This window comes from Excalfactoria chinensis, chromosome 27 (assembly GCF_039878825.1).
Source record: "Excalfactoria chinensis isolate bCotChi1 chromosome 27, bCotChi1.hap2, whole genome shotgun sequence".
NCBI classification, from domain to species: domain Eukaryota; kingdom Metazoa; phylum Chordata; class Aves; order Galliformes; family Phasianidae; genus Excalfactoria; species Excalfactoria chinensis.
In genome coordinates, this window is record NC_092851.1 from 585,324 (window position 1) to 597,247 (window position 11,924).

The 11,924-nt window shown below is 56.5% G+C and overlaps 3 protein-coding genes across 3 annotated transcripts in view; 2 read left to right on the top strand and 1 right to left on the bottom strand.

The window, feature by feature from the left end:
* Positions 1–11,924, bottom strand: part of LOC140263059 (class I histocompatibility antigen, F10 alpha chain-like) — a 167,696-nt gene that overhangs the window by 86,630 nt on the left and 69,142 nt on the right. The gene's annotated exons all lie outside the window — the stretch shown is intronic.
* On the top strand, positions 3,734–6,355 carry LOC140263060 (class I histocompatibility antigen, F10 alpha chain-like). Its single transcript, XM_072357797.1, has 8 exons — positions 3,734–3,784; positions 3,894–4,163; positions 4,394–4,666; positions 4,757–5,029; positions 5,103–5,210; positions 5,318–5,350; positions 5,507–5,539; positions 5,683–6,355. Exons 1-8 carry the CDS (start codon positions 3,742–3,744, stop codon positions 5,700–5,702), a joined length of 1,053 nt encoding a protein of 350 aa, XP_072213898.1. The 5' UTR covers positions 3,734–3,741; the 3' UTR covers positions 5,703–6,355.
* Positions 7,227–11,147, top strand: LOC140262992 (zinc finger CCCH domain-containing protein 11A-like). Its single transcript, XM_072357726.1, has 10 exons — positions 7,227–7,389; positions 7,596–7,715; positions 8,189–8,312; positions 8,500–8,703; positions 8,952–9,068; positions 9,257–9,337; positions 9,770–9,877; positions 9,999–10,061; positions 10,302–10,385; positions 10,681–11,147. The coding sequence occupies exons 1-10, from the start codon at positions 7,336–7,338 to the stop codon at positions 11,145–11,147; spliced, it is 1,422 nt and encodes a 473-aa protein (XP_072213827.1). The 5' UTR covers positions 7,227–7,335.

An 11,924-nucleotide genomic window follows, 5' to 3' on the forward strand; every position in this document is an offset into this window, starting at 1 on the left:
CCCCAAAAGGCTCCCAAACCCTTTTGGAACCCCAAAACCCCCTTTGGGAAACCGAAAACCTCTTTGGGATGCCAAAAACCTCTTTGGGACCCCAAATACCCCATACAGACCTCAAAAGCTTCCTGGCCCCGCCCCCTTTCACCGAAGCCACGCCCACCTGCCGATTCGACCACGCCCACCGTCAGGCGCAGCAGCGCCCCCTGCAGGTCGGTCAGCGCCACGCCCGCCGCTTTGGCCACGCCCACTAAGGATATATCCAATGAGGCGTGGCCTTCTGTCACCTGGGGGGCGGGGCCAAAAGGGGGCGGGGTCAGTGGGAAGGGGGCGGGGTCATGGGGAAGGGGTGAGCTCAAATCCCCTTGTAGGTTTAGGGGTCTCACCTGGCATTGCTGCTCCAGACCCCTCAGGAAGCGACCCCCCCGGCCCCCGGCATCCCGCAGCCCCACACGCAGCTGTGCACGGCCCCACACTGGAGCCCCATCTGGGAATCTGGGGGTCCAAAGGGTCAGTGGGGTCAAGAGGATCCCAAAGGTTAATGGGGTCAGGAGATCCCCAGAGGTCAATAGGGTCATGGGGAGGGGTCCCAAGAGCCAATAAGGTCAAGGGGAGAGATCCCAATAGGGTCAAGGTCAGATGGGGATCGGTCCCAACAGCCAATAAGGTCAAGGGGAGATCCCAATAGGGTCAAGAGATCAATAGGTTTGGGGGAACTCAAAGGTTATAGGGTCAAGGAGTGACCCCAAAGGACATCAGGGTGGATTGGAGGGGAATTTGGGGGATTCAGGAGAGTTGGAGGGGTTTTGGGAGGTTTTGGAGGAGAAAGATGGGGATTTGGGGGGGAATATTGGGGGAAATTGGGTGGGATTTGGGATTTGGGTGGGATTTAAGTGGGGATCTGGGGGGATTTTGGCTCCAAGGATCCCATACTGGACATGCAGGTGGACGCGCAGTGGGGCCGGTTCAGGGTCGCTCAGCAAAATGAAGCCACGTTCAGGGCGGATGCGCACCTCGAAGCCAGGCAGCACTGGGGACAACATATGGGGTTATAGGGGGGTATGGGAACACAACAGGGACCCACAAGACCCCACTCACGGTATTTGCGCACCTCGAAGGTGGTGGAGCTGTTGGTGTTGGGACTGGCAGCCAACTGTGGCCGTATGTGCCACGTCCCTGGGCTGGGGACATGGGGACATGATGACCCTATGGCTCTCACAGAGCCCCTCTGGTGCCCTATAGGGTCCTATAGCCACTCATAGGCCCTATAGTCCTCCAGAGCCCCTGTCATAGACCCCTATGGTTCTCTAGAGCTTCCCAGAGCCCTTATGGTCCCTATGGTGTGCTATAGCCCTTCGGAGTCCCTATGGCCCTCGTGATTCCCCATACTCCCCTATAACCCCTGTAGACCCCTATAGCCCCTAAGGCAACCTATAGTTCCCCCACAACTTCCTATAGCCCCACCTAGACTGCCATAGTCTCCCATAGTCCCTATCAACCCTATGGTACCCTATAGCTCCCCACAGCCCCCTATAGCTTCTACAGCTATTATAATGTCCCAGTAACCCTATAACCCCCCACTGCTCTGGCCCGCCTGCAACCCCTGTAGCCCCACATCCCCATAGCCCCCCATCCCACCCCATAGCCCCCGATAGCCCCCTATAGCCCCACTCACAGGGCAATGTCAGGCAGCACCAGCTGGTCGCTCAGCACCGTGTCCAGGGGCACCCGCTGCACCTCCCGCACTCGTGCACCCAATGGATTCTGGGGGGATATGGGGGTACACAGTGAGACCCCAGCCTTGTAGGGCCACCCAAACCCCATAGGGTCACCAACAGCCCCAACCTTATAGGACCCATACCGTGATGGTGACCAGGACAGGTTCAGGGTTTGGCTGTAGGTCAGGGTCCATAGAGAAGACCCGGAAACGCACTGGAGACAAAGGGATATATGGGATATATGGGTGAATGTGGGGTGAAAATGGGTTGGATATGGGGGAATGTGGGGAATAGATGGTAGATTTGGAAGGGTTTGGGGGAGAATTTAGGGGTTGTTTTAAGGGAGTTGGAGCATTTGGGCCGCTGGGGTGGATTTGGGGTATTTAAAGGAGGTGGATCAGGCAGATCTTTGGGGCTTGGGGTACATTTGGGGCACTCACCAGTCTATCGGGGGGCTTAGAGAGGTTTGTCTGTCTGCACAATGAGGTGACCCCGCGGCCCCCCCAGGACCACACGTAGACTCTGGGTGCTGGGGGGGGCAAGTGGGGGCTATGGGCCTCCAGGAGCAGCCCCCGACCCCACAACGCCCCACAACGCTCTGCCTGCACTGGGGTGACCTATGGGGGATATGGGAAGGAGGTGTGAGGTGACGTGGGTGATGTGGCAGGAGGGCACCCAAGGGTGCACATGTGTGCCATGGGGGTGTTCCCAACCCCCTCACCCTATAGGACACCCCTCCAATGTCCCCATATCCCCCGGTGTCCCCATACCTCAATTTGTAGGAGTTGGTTGAAGTTGTTGTGGGCTGTGAGGGCAAATGGGACCGGGAGGGCACAGGGCCCAGCCCCACGGTCACCCTCAGCCCACGCCGTCACTGTCCCCGTCACCGGCCCCACAGATGCCACCAAAAGCCCCACAGGGGACCCCAGGGCCACACGCCGGGGGGCCACCAGCACCAACCTAAGGAAACACTGCTTGAGCCACCAGCCCCACAGCAGCTCCATAAGCCCTCCCAGATCCCATAAATACACAGACACCCCTTAGGTCCATAGTCCCTCTGAGATCCCACAGGAATCCCCCCCCAAGCCCAGGCCCCATAACCTCCCCAACCACACGGAAATCTCCCTCAGTCCCACCAGACTCCATCACACCCCAATCCTACAGCTGCTCTCAGACCCAACAGCACCCCATGGTTCCCATAGTGGACACTGCAGGACATTCATAGTCCCATAGCTACCCCACAATCACCCCTAACCCTATAACCCAGCCCCATAGGTGCCTCATAACCCCATACTCAGGGTCCTGGGAGCTGCCCTCCATTAAGAGAGTGAGGAAGAGGAGGAGGAAGAGGCTGAAGGTCCAGGGAGGCCCCATGGCTCCGGCGGTGTGGGGCAGATCGGGGCAGTGGCACAGGGACACCGGGATTGGGGTCAATCATTAACGGGGGGGGAGGACATCAGGGTCCACCTGCAGACCCGGAGGGCATCGACCCCAGATGGACCCACGTGGATGTGGGGAATAGGAACAGGGCGGCCCTGTGGGGAAAAGGCACTGATCCCAAAGGCAGCTCGTTGTCACCGCCTCCCCCCCCGCCCTGGACACGGTGCCGCTGACCCTATAGATGAGACCCCATAACAGCGCCTTGAATGGAATGCAGAACGAATCCTTTTCACTGCCCCCCTCTGACAAGACAGAGACCCTCGCCCCCCCTCCGGGGTAGGGACAAGGCCGGGGTGGGGACACAACCCGGGTGCCCCCCCTGTGCTCGGTGAGCCGGGGGTTTCCCACACCGCGCCCTTCCAGCCCCATCCCCCCCCCGCAACACGCAGCGATTTCGCTTTCGCTTCACAACCTGCAAGAGCTCATTCTGCCTGGCGCCCGGTGACGTCACGCACGCTCACATTCACCATTGGCGAGGCGGAGGCGGAGGAGCCAATGGGAGTGAGGGGAGGGTCCGGGAAGTCCCAAAAGCTGAAGAAGCGGCGCGGGGTGTGTCCGTTCTCGGAGCGCAGCGCTGTGGCTGTGCGGGATGCTGGGGCTGCTGCTGTGCGCCGTGTGCGGGGCGGCGGGCGGTGAGTGCGGCCGGACCGGGACCCCTCCGTCCCCGTAACCCCACCCCGGGGCTGTGCCCGTGGGACCCCCACCCGCGGCTCACGGCCCCGCTGCGCTCCGGCCCCGCAGAGCTCCATTCCCTGCGGTACTTCCACACCGGAATGACGGATCCCGGCCCCGGGCTGCCCTGGTTCGTGGATGTGGGGTACGTGGACGGCGAAATCTTCGTGCACTACGACAGCACCGCGCGGAGGTACGTGCCCCGCACCGAGTGGATGAAGGCAGCTGGAGCTGTGGATCCCGAGTACTGGGACAGGAACACCCGGATCGCACAGAGCCATGAGCAGAATAACCGCGTCAGCCTGGGCAATTACGCACGGCGCTACAACCAGAGCAGCGGTGAGCACGGCCGGCACCGCGGCTCCGTGCTGTGGGATGGGGCTCCATGGCGCAGTGCCGCCCGCACCCCCCAGGGCTGGTCCTGCCCGGCGGCACCGTCCCGGGGCTGCCCGTCACAGCCCCACCGAGCTCGGGGTGCTGCGACCCGGGGGGACCCCAACCCCATCCCCACTACAGTGGGACCCCTGGAGATGGAGGAGCCCCTGAACCCCTGCCTGGCTGTGTTTCAGGGTCTCACACATGGCAGTGGATGTATGGCTGTGACATCCTCGAGGACGGCACCACCCGGGGGTATGATCAGTATGGCTATGATGGGAGAGACTTCATTGCCTTTGACAAAGACACGATGACGTTCACTGCGGCGGTTCCAGAGGCAGTTCCTACCAAGAGGAAGTGGGAGGAAAGTGATTATGCCGAGATGCAGAAACATTACCTGGAGGAAACCTGTGTGCAGTGGCTGCGGAGATACTTGGAACACGGAAAGGCAGAGCTGGGGAGGACAGGTGAGGGGGGGGCTGCGATGTGAGGCTGGAGGTGGGGCGGGGGCTCAGCGTGGGGAGCTCAGCCCGGCCCTCACTGCTGCCCACCTTCAGAGCAACCCGAGGTGCGAGTGTGGGGGAAGGAGGCCGACGGGATCCTGACCTTGTCCTGCCGCGCTCACGGCTTCTACCCGCGGCCCATCGCCGTCAGCTGGGTGAAGGACGGCGCGGTGCTGGGCCAGGACACCCACTCGGGGGGCATCGTGCCCAACAGCGACGGAACCTACCACACCTGGGTCACCATTGAGGCGCTGCCGGGGGACGGGGACAAGTACCAGTGCCGCGTGGAGCACGCCAGCCTGCCCCAGCCCGGCCTCTACTCGTGGGGTGAGTGAGGGGATGTGGGGCTGGGGGGCTGCGGGCTGCCCCTTCCCCTGCTGACGGCCCTGCCTTCACCCAGAGCGGCCACAGTCCAACTTGGTGCCCATCGTGGTGGGGGTGGTCATTGCCATTGTGGCCGTCGCCATTGTGGCTGGTGTTGGATTCATCATCTACAGACGCCTGGCAGGTAAAAGTGGAGACGTGGTGGGGGCTTTGGGGGGTTTTGTGGCTCCCTCGGGAGCCCCCAGCCTGGCTGTGATGTGAACCTGTGCTGATGCATCTCTCTGTCTGCAGGGAAGAAGGAGAAAGGCTACAACGTGGCTCCCAGTGAGTGATGAGGGCAGCGCTGTCCCCCACCTCTGCCTGGTGCCAGGGCAGCGTTGGGGTCCCCACTTTCTCCCAGGGTTCCCCTTCCTGGTGCTCGGGGCTGCTCCATGCCCCACAGTGAGCACAGGGCTGGGGCTCATGGCTCTTCTCTTACAGGCCAGGATGGTGCATCCAGCAACTCAAGCAAAGGTGTGGTGTGGGGCTGGGGGGTTGGGAGGGGTCCCTGTGCTCCTTGTGTTGCTGCACCAGGACTGGGCTGGGCCTCTGTGGGGAGCCAAGGGTTGGGATGTGAACACGGCCCTATAGGACACCATCTCTTCTCTTCCGCACAGGGAGCAACCCCACCATCTGAGTGCTGTGCTTCAGCCTACAAGGGGCCAACTGGCCACATGAGCATTTGGTGTCGGTGATGGACACAGCCCCGTCTGATCAACCTCTCACATCTCCCTCTGCTTCCTATGCTGTAATGCTTTGCTTGTGCTGCATCCCGAGAAATAAAGTATTGGGCTGTTCTGTGCTCAGCCTGCCTGCATTCTGCTCTGTGCTGTGCTTGGGGATGGGGTGGCTGTGGGGACCTTGGCCTGGTTTGCCTGCTCAGTGTACTGAGAAACCACTGCTCTCTTCTCTTCCCCTCCCCCTTCTACTCTTTGCCCCCATGTGCCCCCCCCCCATTCCTCATCACCTCCCCTCTGTGACCCCATGCTGATGGCTGCCTGCTTCCCATCCTGGATCAGATCTTGTTTCACCCAATGCCATCCCTGTATGCTGGAATGTGTTCTCCTTGGTGCTCCTCCCAGCTCTCCCTGCATATCCCCACCCAACTGCATGTCCTGCAGCACTCCCCCTCCCATTCTGCTGCCTTTCCAATCCTTACCTACAAACTTGCCCTCTTGACATCCCTCCTCCCACCCTTCCCCACGCTCTCGTGTCCCTGTTGTGCCACATGTGGCTCCATAACCCCCCACATTGTACCCCACAACCAAATAAATACGATTGTTCAGCTGCACTCCAGCCCTCTTCTGGTTCATTTCTCCCCCACTTCCGGCATTACACACTGTGTGTGAGTCCCGTCTGTTCCCCGTGTGTGGAGGCACGGTATTGCACTCGGCAGCCTTGACTTGTGGCCGGATCGGGAGGCGACAGCCTTCATGTCAGAAATGTGGACAAATGCTTCTGTTGTCTGAACCGGCTCTTGGCCCTCAGCACAATGGGGCGCTGCCTTTCCAACCCTTCATGGCACTGCCAGGTGCCAAGGGCTGTAGCTCTCAGGGCTCCGTGCTTGGTTTCTGGTTAGCATTTGGGCTGCTGTGCTAACAGATGTGTCTGGGGTTCTCTTGTTTCCAAAGGGAAGGGCTCGTAAGGAACGGAGGGACGTGAGGTATTTCTAGTGCACTTGATGCTCCCGATTCCAGAACCCTTCCCATTGTGAGCAGAACAGAAGTGCTGAGCTGGGTGGGTGTTCCACGGTGCAGAGTCCAGAGCCGTGTTGGTGCCCGGCGTCTGTGCTGGGCAGCACTGAGGTTGTTAGGAGCATAGGAATGTGCCCGAGAGGAATCTGATGGGAAGGTACTAAAGGTAACAAGGCAGCATTTCTATCGGGATTGGAGGAGGGAAGGAAACTTTGCCATCCAGTTGGAGGGGCTCCATTGGAGGCCTTGCAGCCGTGCACCCCCAGGGGCTCCGTGCTGAGTCAGGCTGATGTTCCTCTAGTTTGACCAGTGTTGAGGAGGGCAATGTTTGGAAACAACTGCTCCTGAGAGACTGATGGAACGAACAGGAGAAAGCTGGGAAGATGGGTGGGCATTCCTCATTCTTTTCTGCTTGTTGCTGTTTTGCTCAGGGTTCCTTTTCAACAGACAATTTCGCTGATCAAGGCAGTGGAAGACGCTCAGTGCAAGGAAGCACGAGCCAGCTCTTTGAGAGAGCAGAGGAAGAGCTGCACAGAGATCCCCGAGAGCAGAACTGCTTCTGGGAGCTCGTCCAGCATGTCGAAGAACGGAGAGGATTGCTATTTCTACTTCTATTCCACTTGTAACAAGGTCTGCTTGGGTTGTTCCCTTCATTTCTTTCAGTTCTTCAGTTCAGAGGACGGGGTGCAATAGGTAGAAGCATCACTGATCTTGGGCAAACTGAATAACTCATTGCATTGTGCAGTAGTGAAACAAGCTAAAAGTGAGCTCAAAGCACGGCCAGTTCTCAGGTTGTACTATTGCATTTTCCTCTCTGTGTTTCCATTGGGTTCCAGGGAGACAACTGTCGCTTCCGGCACTGTGAAGCTGCTTTGGGCAATGAAACCATCTGCACGCTGTGGAAGGAGGGCCGCTGCTTCAGGAAGGTCTGCAGGTTCAGGCACATGAAGATCCAGGTGAGTGTTGGCTGCTCAGAGTTCATCACCAAACCCACTTCTCATTGCTTCAGCTGGGCTGAATGGGCTTGTGCAGATTAGGTTCATTTGCTTTGAAAGGAGGATGGTTCCTATTGTGAAGAGGGGGCTGGGAGGAAGCAGAGGGAAGAGAGCTCAATGGCATTGGTAAATCAGAGCAGGACATTCCTGTAGTAGATCCCAACAGTGTTCTCTCCGCAGCTGCTAAAGAAGCACATGCATCAGACAGGCATTCTGCAAGGTGTGTTAGTTGAAGCCCTTCTCAACTGGTGTCCTCACCCACAGCATGCTAGGAAAGCTGAGTGAGCCCGGTGCTCCCAGCCTGCGCACGCTTCAGAGTGGTGTTGGAGTGCTGCTTTGTGGCAGTCTGCTCACTGGCATCATCTGCAGCTCAGTCTCCCTTTGCAAATCTGAGGTCCGCATGACCAGCAGCTTTTCTTCCTTTCCGTCCTCAGAAAAAACGCAGTGAGATTCCCTGCTACTGGGAGAACCAGCCAGGAGGCTGCCAGAAATCCAACTGTGCCTTTCATCACACCAAGGGACGGCACCTCAATGGGCTTTTCTTACCACCCAGCCAAAGTGAGTTGGTCTTGGTTAGGGACGAAAGATGAACTCTATTGCTCACAGGTGGGTGTAGTGTGGTCAAGAGTGCCAGGGAACGTTCATGGTGAGCTGATAGATGGGTGCCCAGCTGAACTTTGGGTGCTTCTGAGAGTTCACTTAGGATCCAAGTTTTCCATTCCTGATGATCCTTTCCTTCCTGTAGCTGCGCTGCCAAGTCCAGCAGAGTCTGCAGGCGACGATCTGAAGGCAGCTCAGCCAACACTGCAGCAGAGCAAGCTTTCCGTGCAGTCCAATCCCTCTCCACGGTTGAGGGCAGTGATGGAAGGGGACAACTCCAAGGATGTCCCAAGCCCTACACATCCTGCAGCTGGAATCAATGCTGCAGATGGTGATGCTGATGGTGAGTGTGGTTGCTGCTGCTTTGGATCTTGAATGTGGCTTTTGATCTTATGGTTGGAATCTTAGACTGCTTCTGTGGGTTTACCAGGTAAGTACGGCTGTTGAAATAAGGAACCCATCTGTAATCACTTGGTTTGTCCTTAAGAATATGAACTGTGGGCTGAAGTGTCATTGTATGAGCTGCATAAAGGTGGGAAATCTGATTGAATTCCTACTGCGTAACTGAAGAGGCTGATTGTTTCTTTCCCTCTCCAGACCAGCTTGCTGAGAAGGGAGAAGAAACAAAACCAGCTGTCCAGCAACCAGCTGAAGAAAAGCAGGATGGATTGCAGATCATTTCCACTGGGAAATCGAATGCTGATACCAAACAAGGTATTCCAGGATGAATCAGAAGAACTTGCCAATTCACTCCAAAGCAATTCATTGTACAGACACAACAGAACGTAGGGTTGCTGACAGGGTTTCTTATGGCTGCTTCTGAGCAGGAGGCAGTTTGCAGAGCTGTGGTCCTCAGCGTGTGCCTCTGTCCCTCAGTCTCATTCACTGCTCTGTGTTCCCAGATGACACTTTGAATGCTGGAATCAAAACACCTGAAGGAATCAAAGGGAAGAAACAAAAGGACAAAAGAAAACAACCATGCGGTGAGTTCATGTGCCCTACTTTGTGATCCTTCTGATCACAGCCAGATAGCTGGCACTGTGTTGGGGAATAGAGCCGTTCACAGAACGGAACCTTGATCTTGCACTGCTGGTCTTGGAGCAGCAGTTGCTGGTGGCTGGGAGCTACATGAGAGATAGACTTGGATTTTTAGCTGGGGGTATCGAGCTACTTCAGCATGCAACGTGGTGTTGGAGATCCAGACAGCTGCTCTTCTAGATGGGAACTGCAAGAGCAAATTGGAGGCCAATTGGTCACCTCTCTTATTGACGTGCAGTGGTTGTTGCGTATTGGACAGCGATGAGTAACAAATGCGCTTTGGTCTTTGTGACGGTTCTGTCAGGTTGGTTTCTGTTGTTGGCAGTGGCTTTTCTTTTCCTGGTTGTAAACACTGTCTGTTTGTTCCCTTGGATCAGAAGGGCCTTCAGGAGTTCCTGCTCATCCGCTCCAATCTCGGGCTGTTCCTGTGCCAGAGGAGAAGGTGCGGACAGTGGTCAGAACTGTGACGCTGTCTGCAAAGCCGGGTAATGCTGAGTACCTTTGTTTGCATTTGGTGGCTCCTAAGTGGGATGGATTAATAACAGTCAAGGTAGTTGGGCCATGTTGGATTCTGTCATAGAAGCCCTTTGTTTTCCTTTGTTTTAGGGCAGGAGCTCGTGGTTCGATTGAATCCTGCTGAGAAACCTGGAAAACGGAAATCCTCTGTAGGTAAGGGCTGCTTGTGAGCTGTTGTTTGGCTGCCTGCACGTCAATGGGAGGGCAGTGCTGAAGGAGGAGGGAGGAAAGTGTGTGGTGGGTCTGTGATGACTCCAAGTGGCACACAAGTGTAGCAGCTGAAAGGTGAATCTGAGAACATCCCCTTGGAAGAAACCAAGTTTGTGGTTGACTGTTGTAGAAACCTTTCTCCCAAGAAATGAGCTGAGGAATGTTGTTGTTTTCTCTCTGTAGCTGATGTCAGTGGCCTTCCGCTGAAGCGCAGCCTTGCAGAAAGGCTGGGGAAGAGGATCAAGGTTGACAGAGCAGCAAGGAGAGGTAAATGGTCGTCTGTGTTTGCTGCACAGATTCTCTAGGCTTTCTGCTTCTTCTTTCCTGGCAGCGTTCTCTTTGCGTGCTTGCTGAGCTCTTCATCCCTGGGATCTGAACTTCTTTTTCCTGCCCCGTTTGGAAACGGGAGCACAGAGCTGGCATTGCTGCAGCATCCCTGCTTTGTTCTGCTCTGTAGTTGAAGGCGTGAAGTCTCTGAAGGAGAGACAGGGCCGTACTAGTGCTCAGACAGATCATAAGCAGGTATGACATCCTTGCGCTTCTCCTTTCTTGCTGCTGACAGAGAAGGGTGCCAAGCCAGCAGGGGAGATCCACGTGAAAACTCTGGAAGAGATCCGTCTTGAGAGAGCTCATCAGCGAGGAGAAAGCCCAGCTGCCCCCCAGGCAGAAGGGTGCTGTAAGGTGGAGGATCCCAGCTCCGGGCTGAGGCCTTCCCCTGCAGTTCCCATGCAAACCTTGTCGGAAGCCCTGGCTGAAAGGAAACACAAAGGGCTGGAAGAAGAGAAGCCAAAAGGAGAAGAGCTGCTGCCTGAGAAGAGAGCTGAGGGTGAGCGCAAGAAGCGGAGAATTGTGCGTCCATCTGTGCCTGGCCAAGTGAAAGTGGAAGAGCCAGCGCGTCCAATCAAGGCATTGGAAGAAGTGCATATGAAAAGCTTGGAAGAAATCAAGCAGGAGAAAGCCCTGCGGATGCAGCAGAGCGGGGAAAAGCTTCAGCTTCTTCCCAATCGGTGGCCAAAGCGCAGCAGCTGAGCTCCACTGGGGCTGGGAAGACCCCCTTATCTGTAGAAGATGACTTGGAAAAGTTCATGCGGGAAATCTCAGGAGGGAACCTGGAAGCAGAAATTGGCTTGGACCCAGGGAAGGATGTGGATGAGCTCCTTCTTGAACTTGATGAGATGATTGACAGTTGAACTGCATAGTCTTATAGTGTAGAAAATAACACAATTAAAACCTTTTCTTTGTGGTTGGATACCCCAGGGTGATGCTTTTCTAACGGAGCCTGGAGTTCTGCCAGCTCTTGAGTTTGGTTTGTGTCTGCTTTTGTTTTTGACTTGAAGCCTTTCAATCAACTTATTGACACCGTGGGGGTGGGAGGGAGCAGAGTTTTTCTCGTATTTTGGCACCAAGGCTGAGGGATGGGCGGGTGCAGCCCTGCCTTGCAGTTATCAGCAGTGATGCAGCAGCAGTGTGTGGGAATCCAGTGTTGTTTCTGCATTTAGAATGAGAATGTTTTATATTAAGGGCTCATTATATAACTGAAGCAATTTGTAGCTCTTAGGTAGAAGTCGTAGGTACAAAGAGTCCTGACCAAAAATGATTGAGGATATTCCAAGAAATGGAATGCAGAACGACTCCTGCTCACTGCCCCCGTCCCTCAAGGCAGAAGCCCTCGTTCCCCCCCGGGGTAGTGACAAGGCCGGGGTGGGGACAAAGCCCGGGGGCCCCCCGGTGCTCGGTGGGCAGGGGGTTTCCCACACCGCGCCCGTCCCAGCCCCGCAAACACACCGCTCAGCGCTGTCGCGTCAC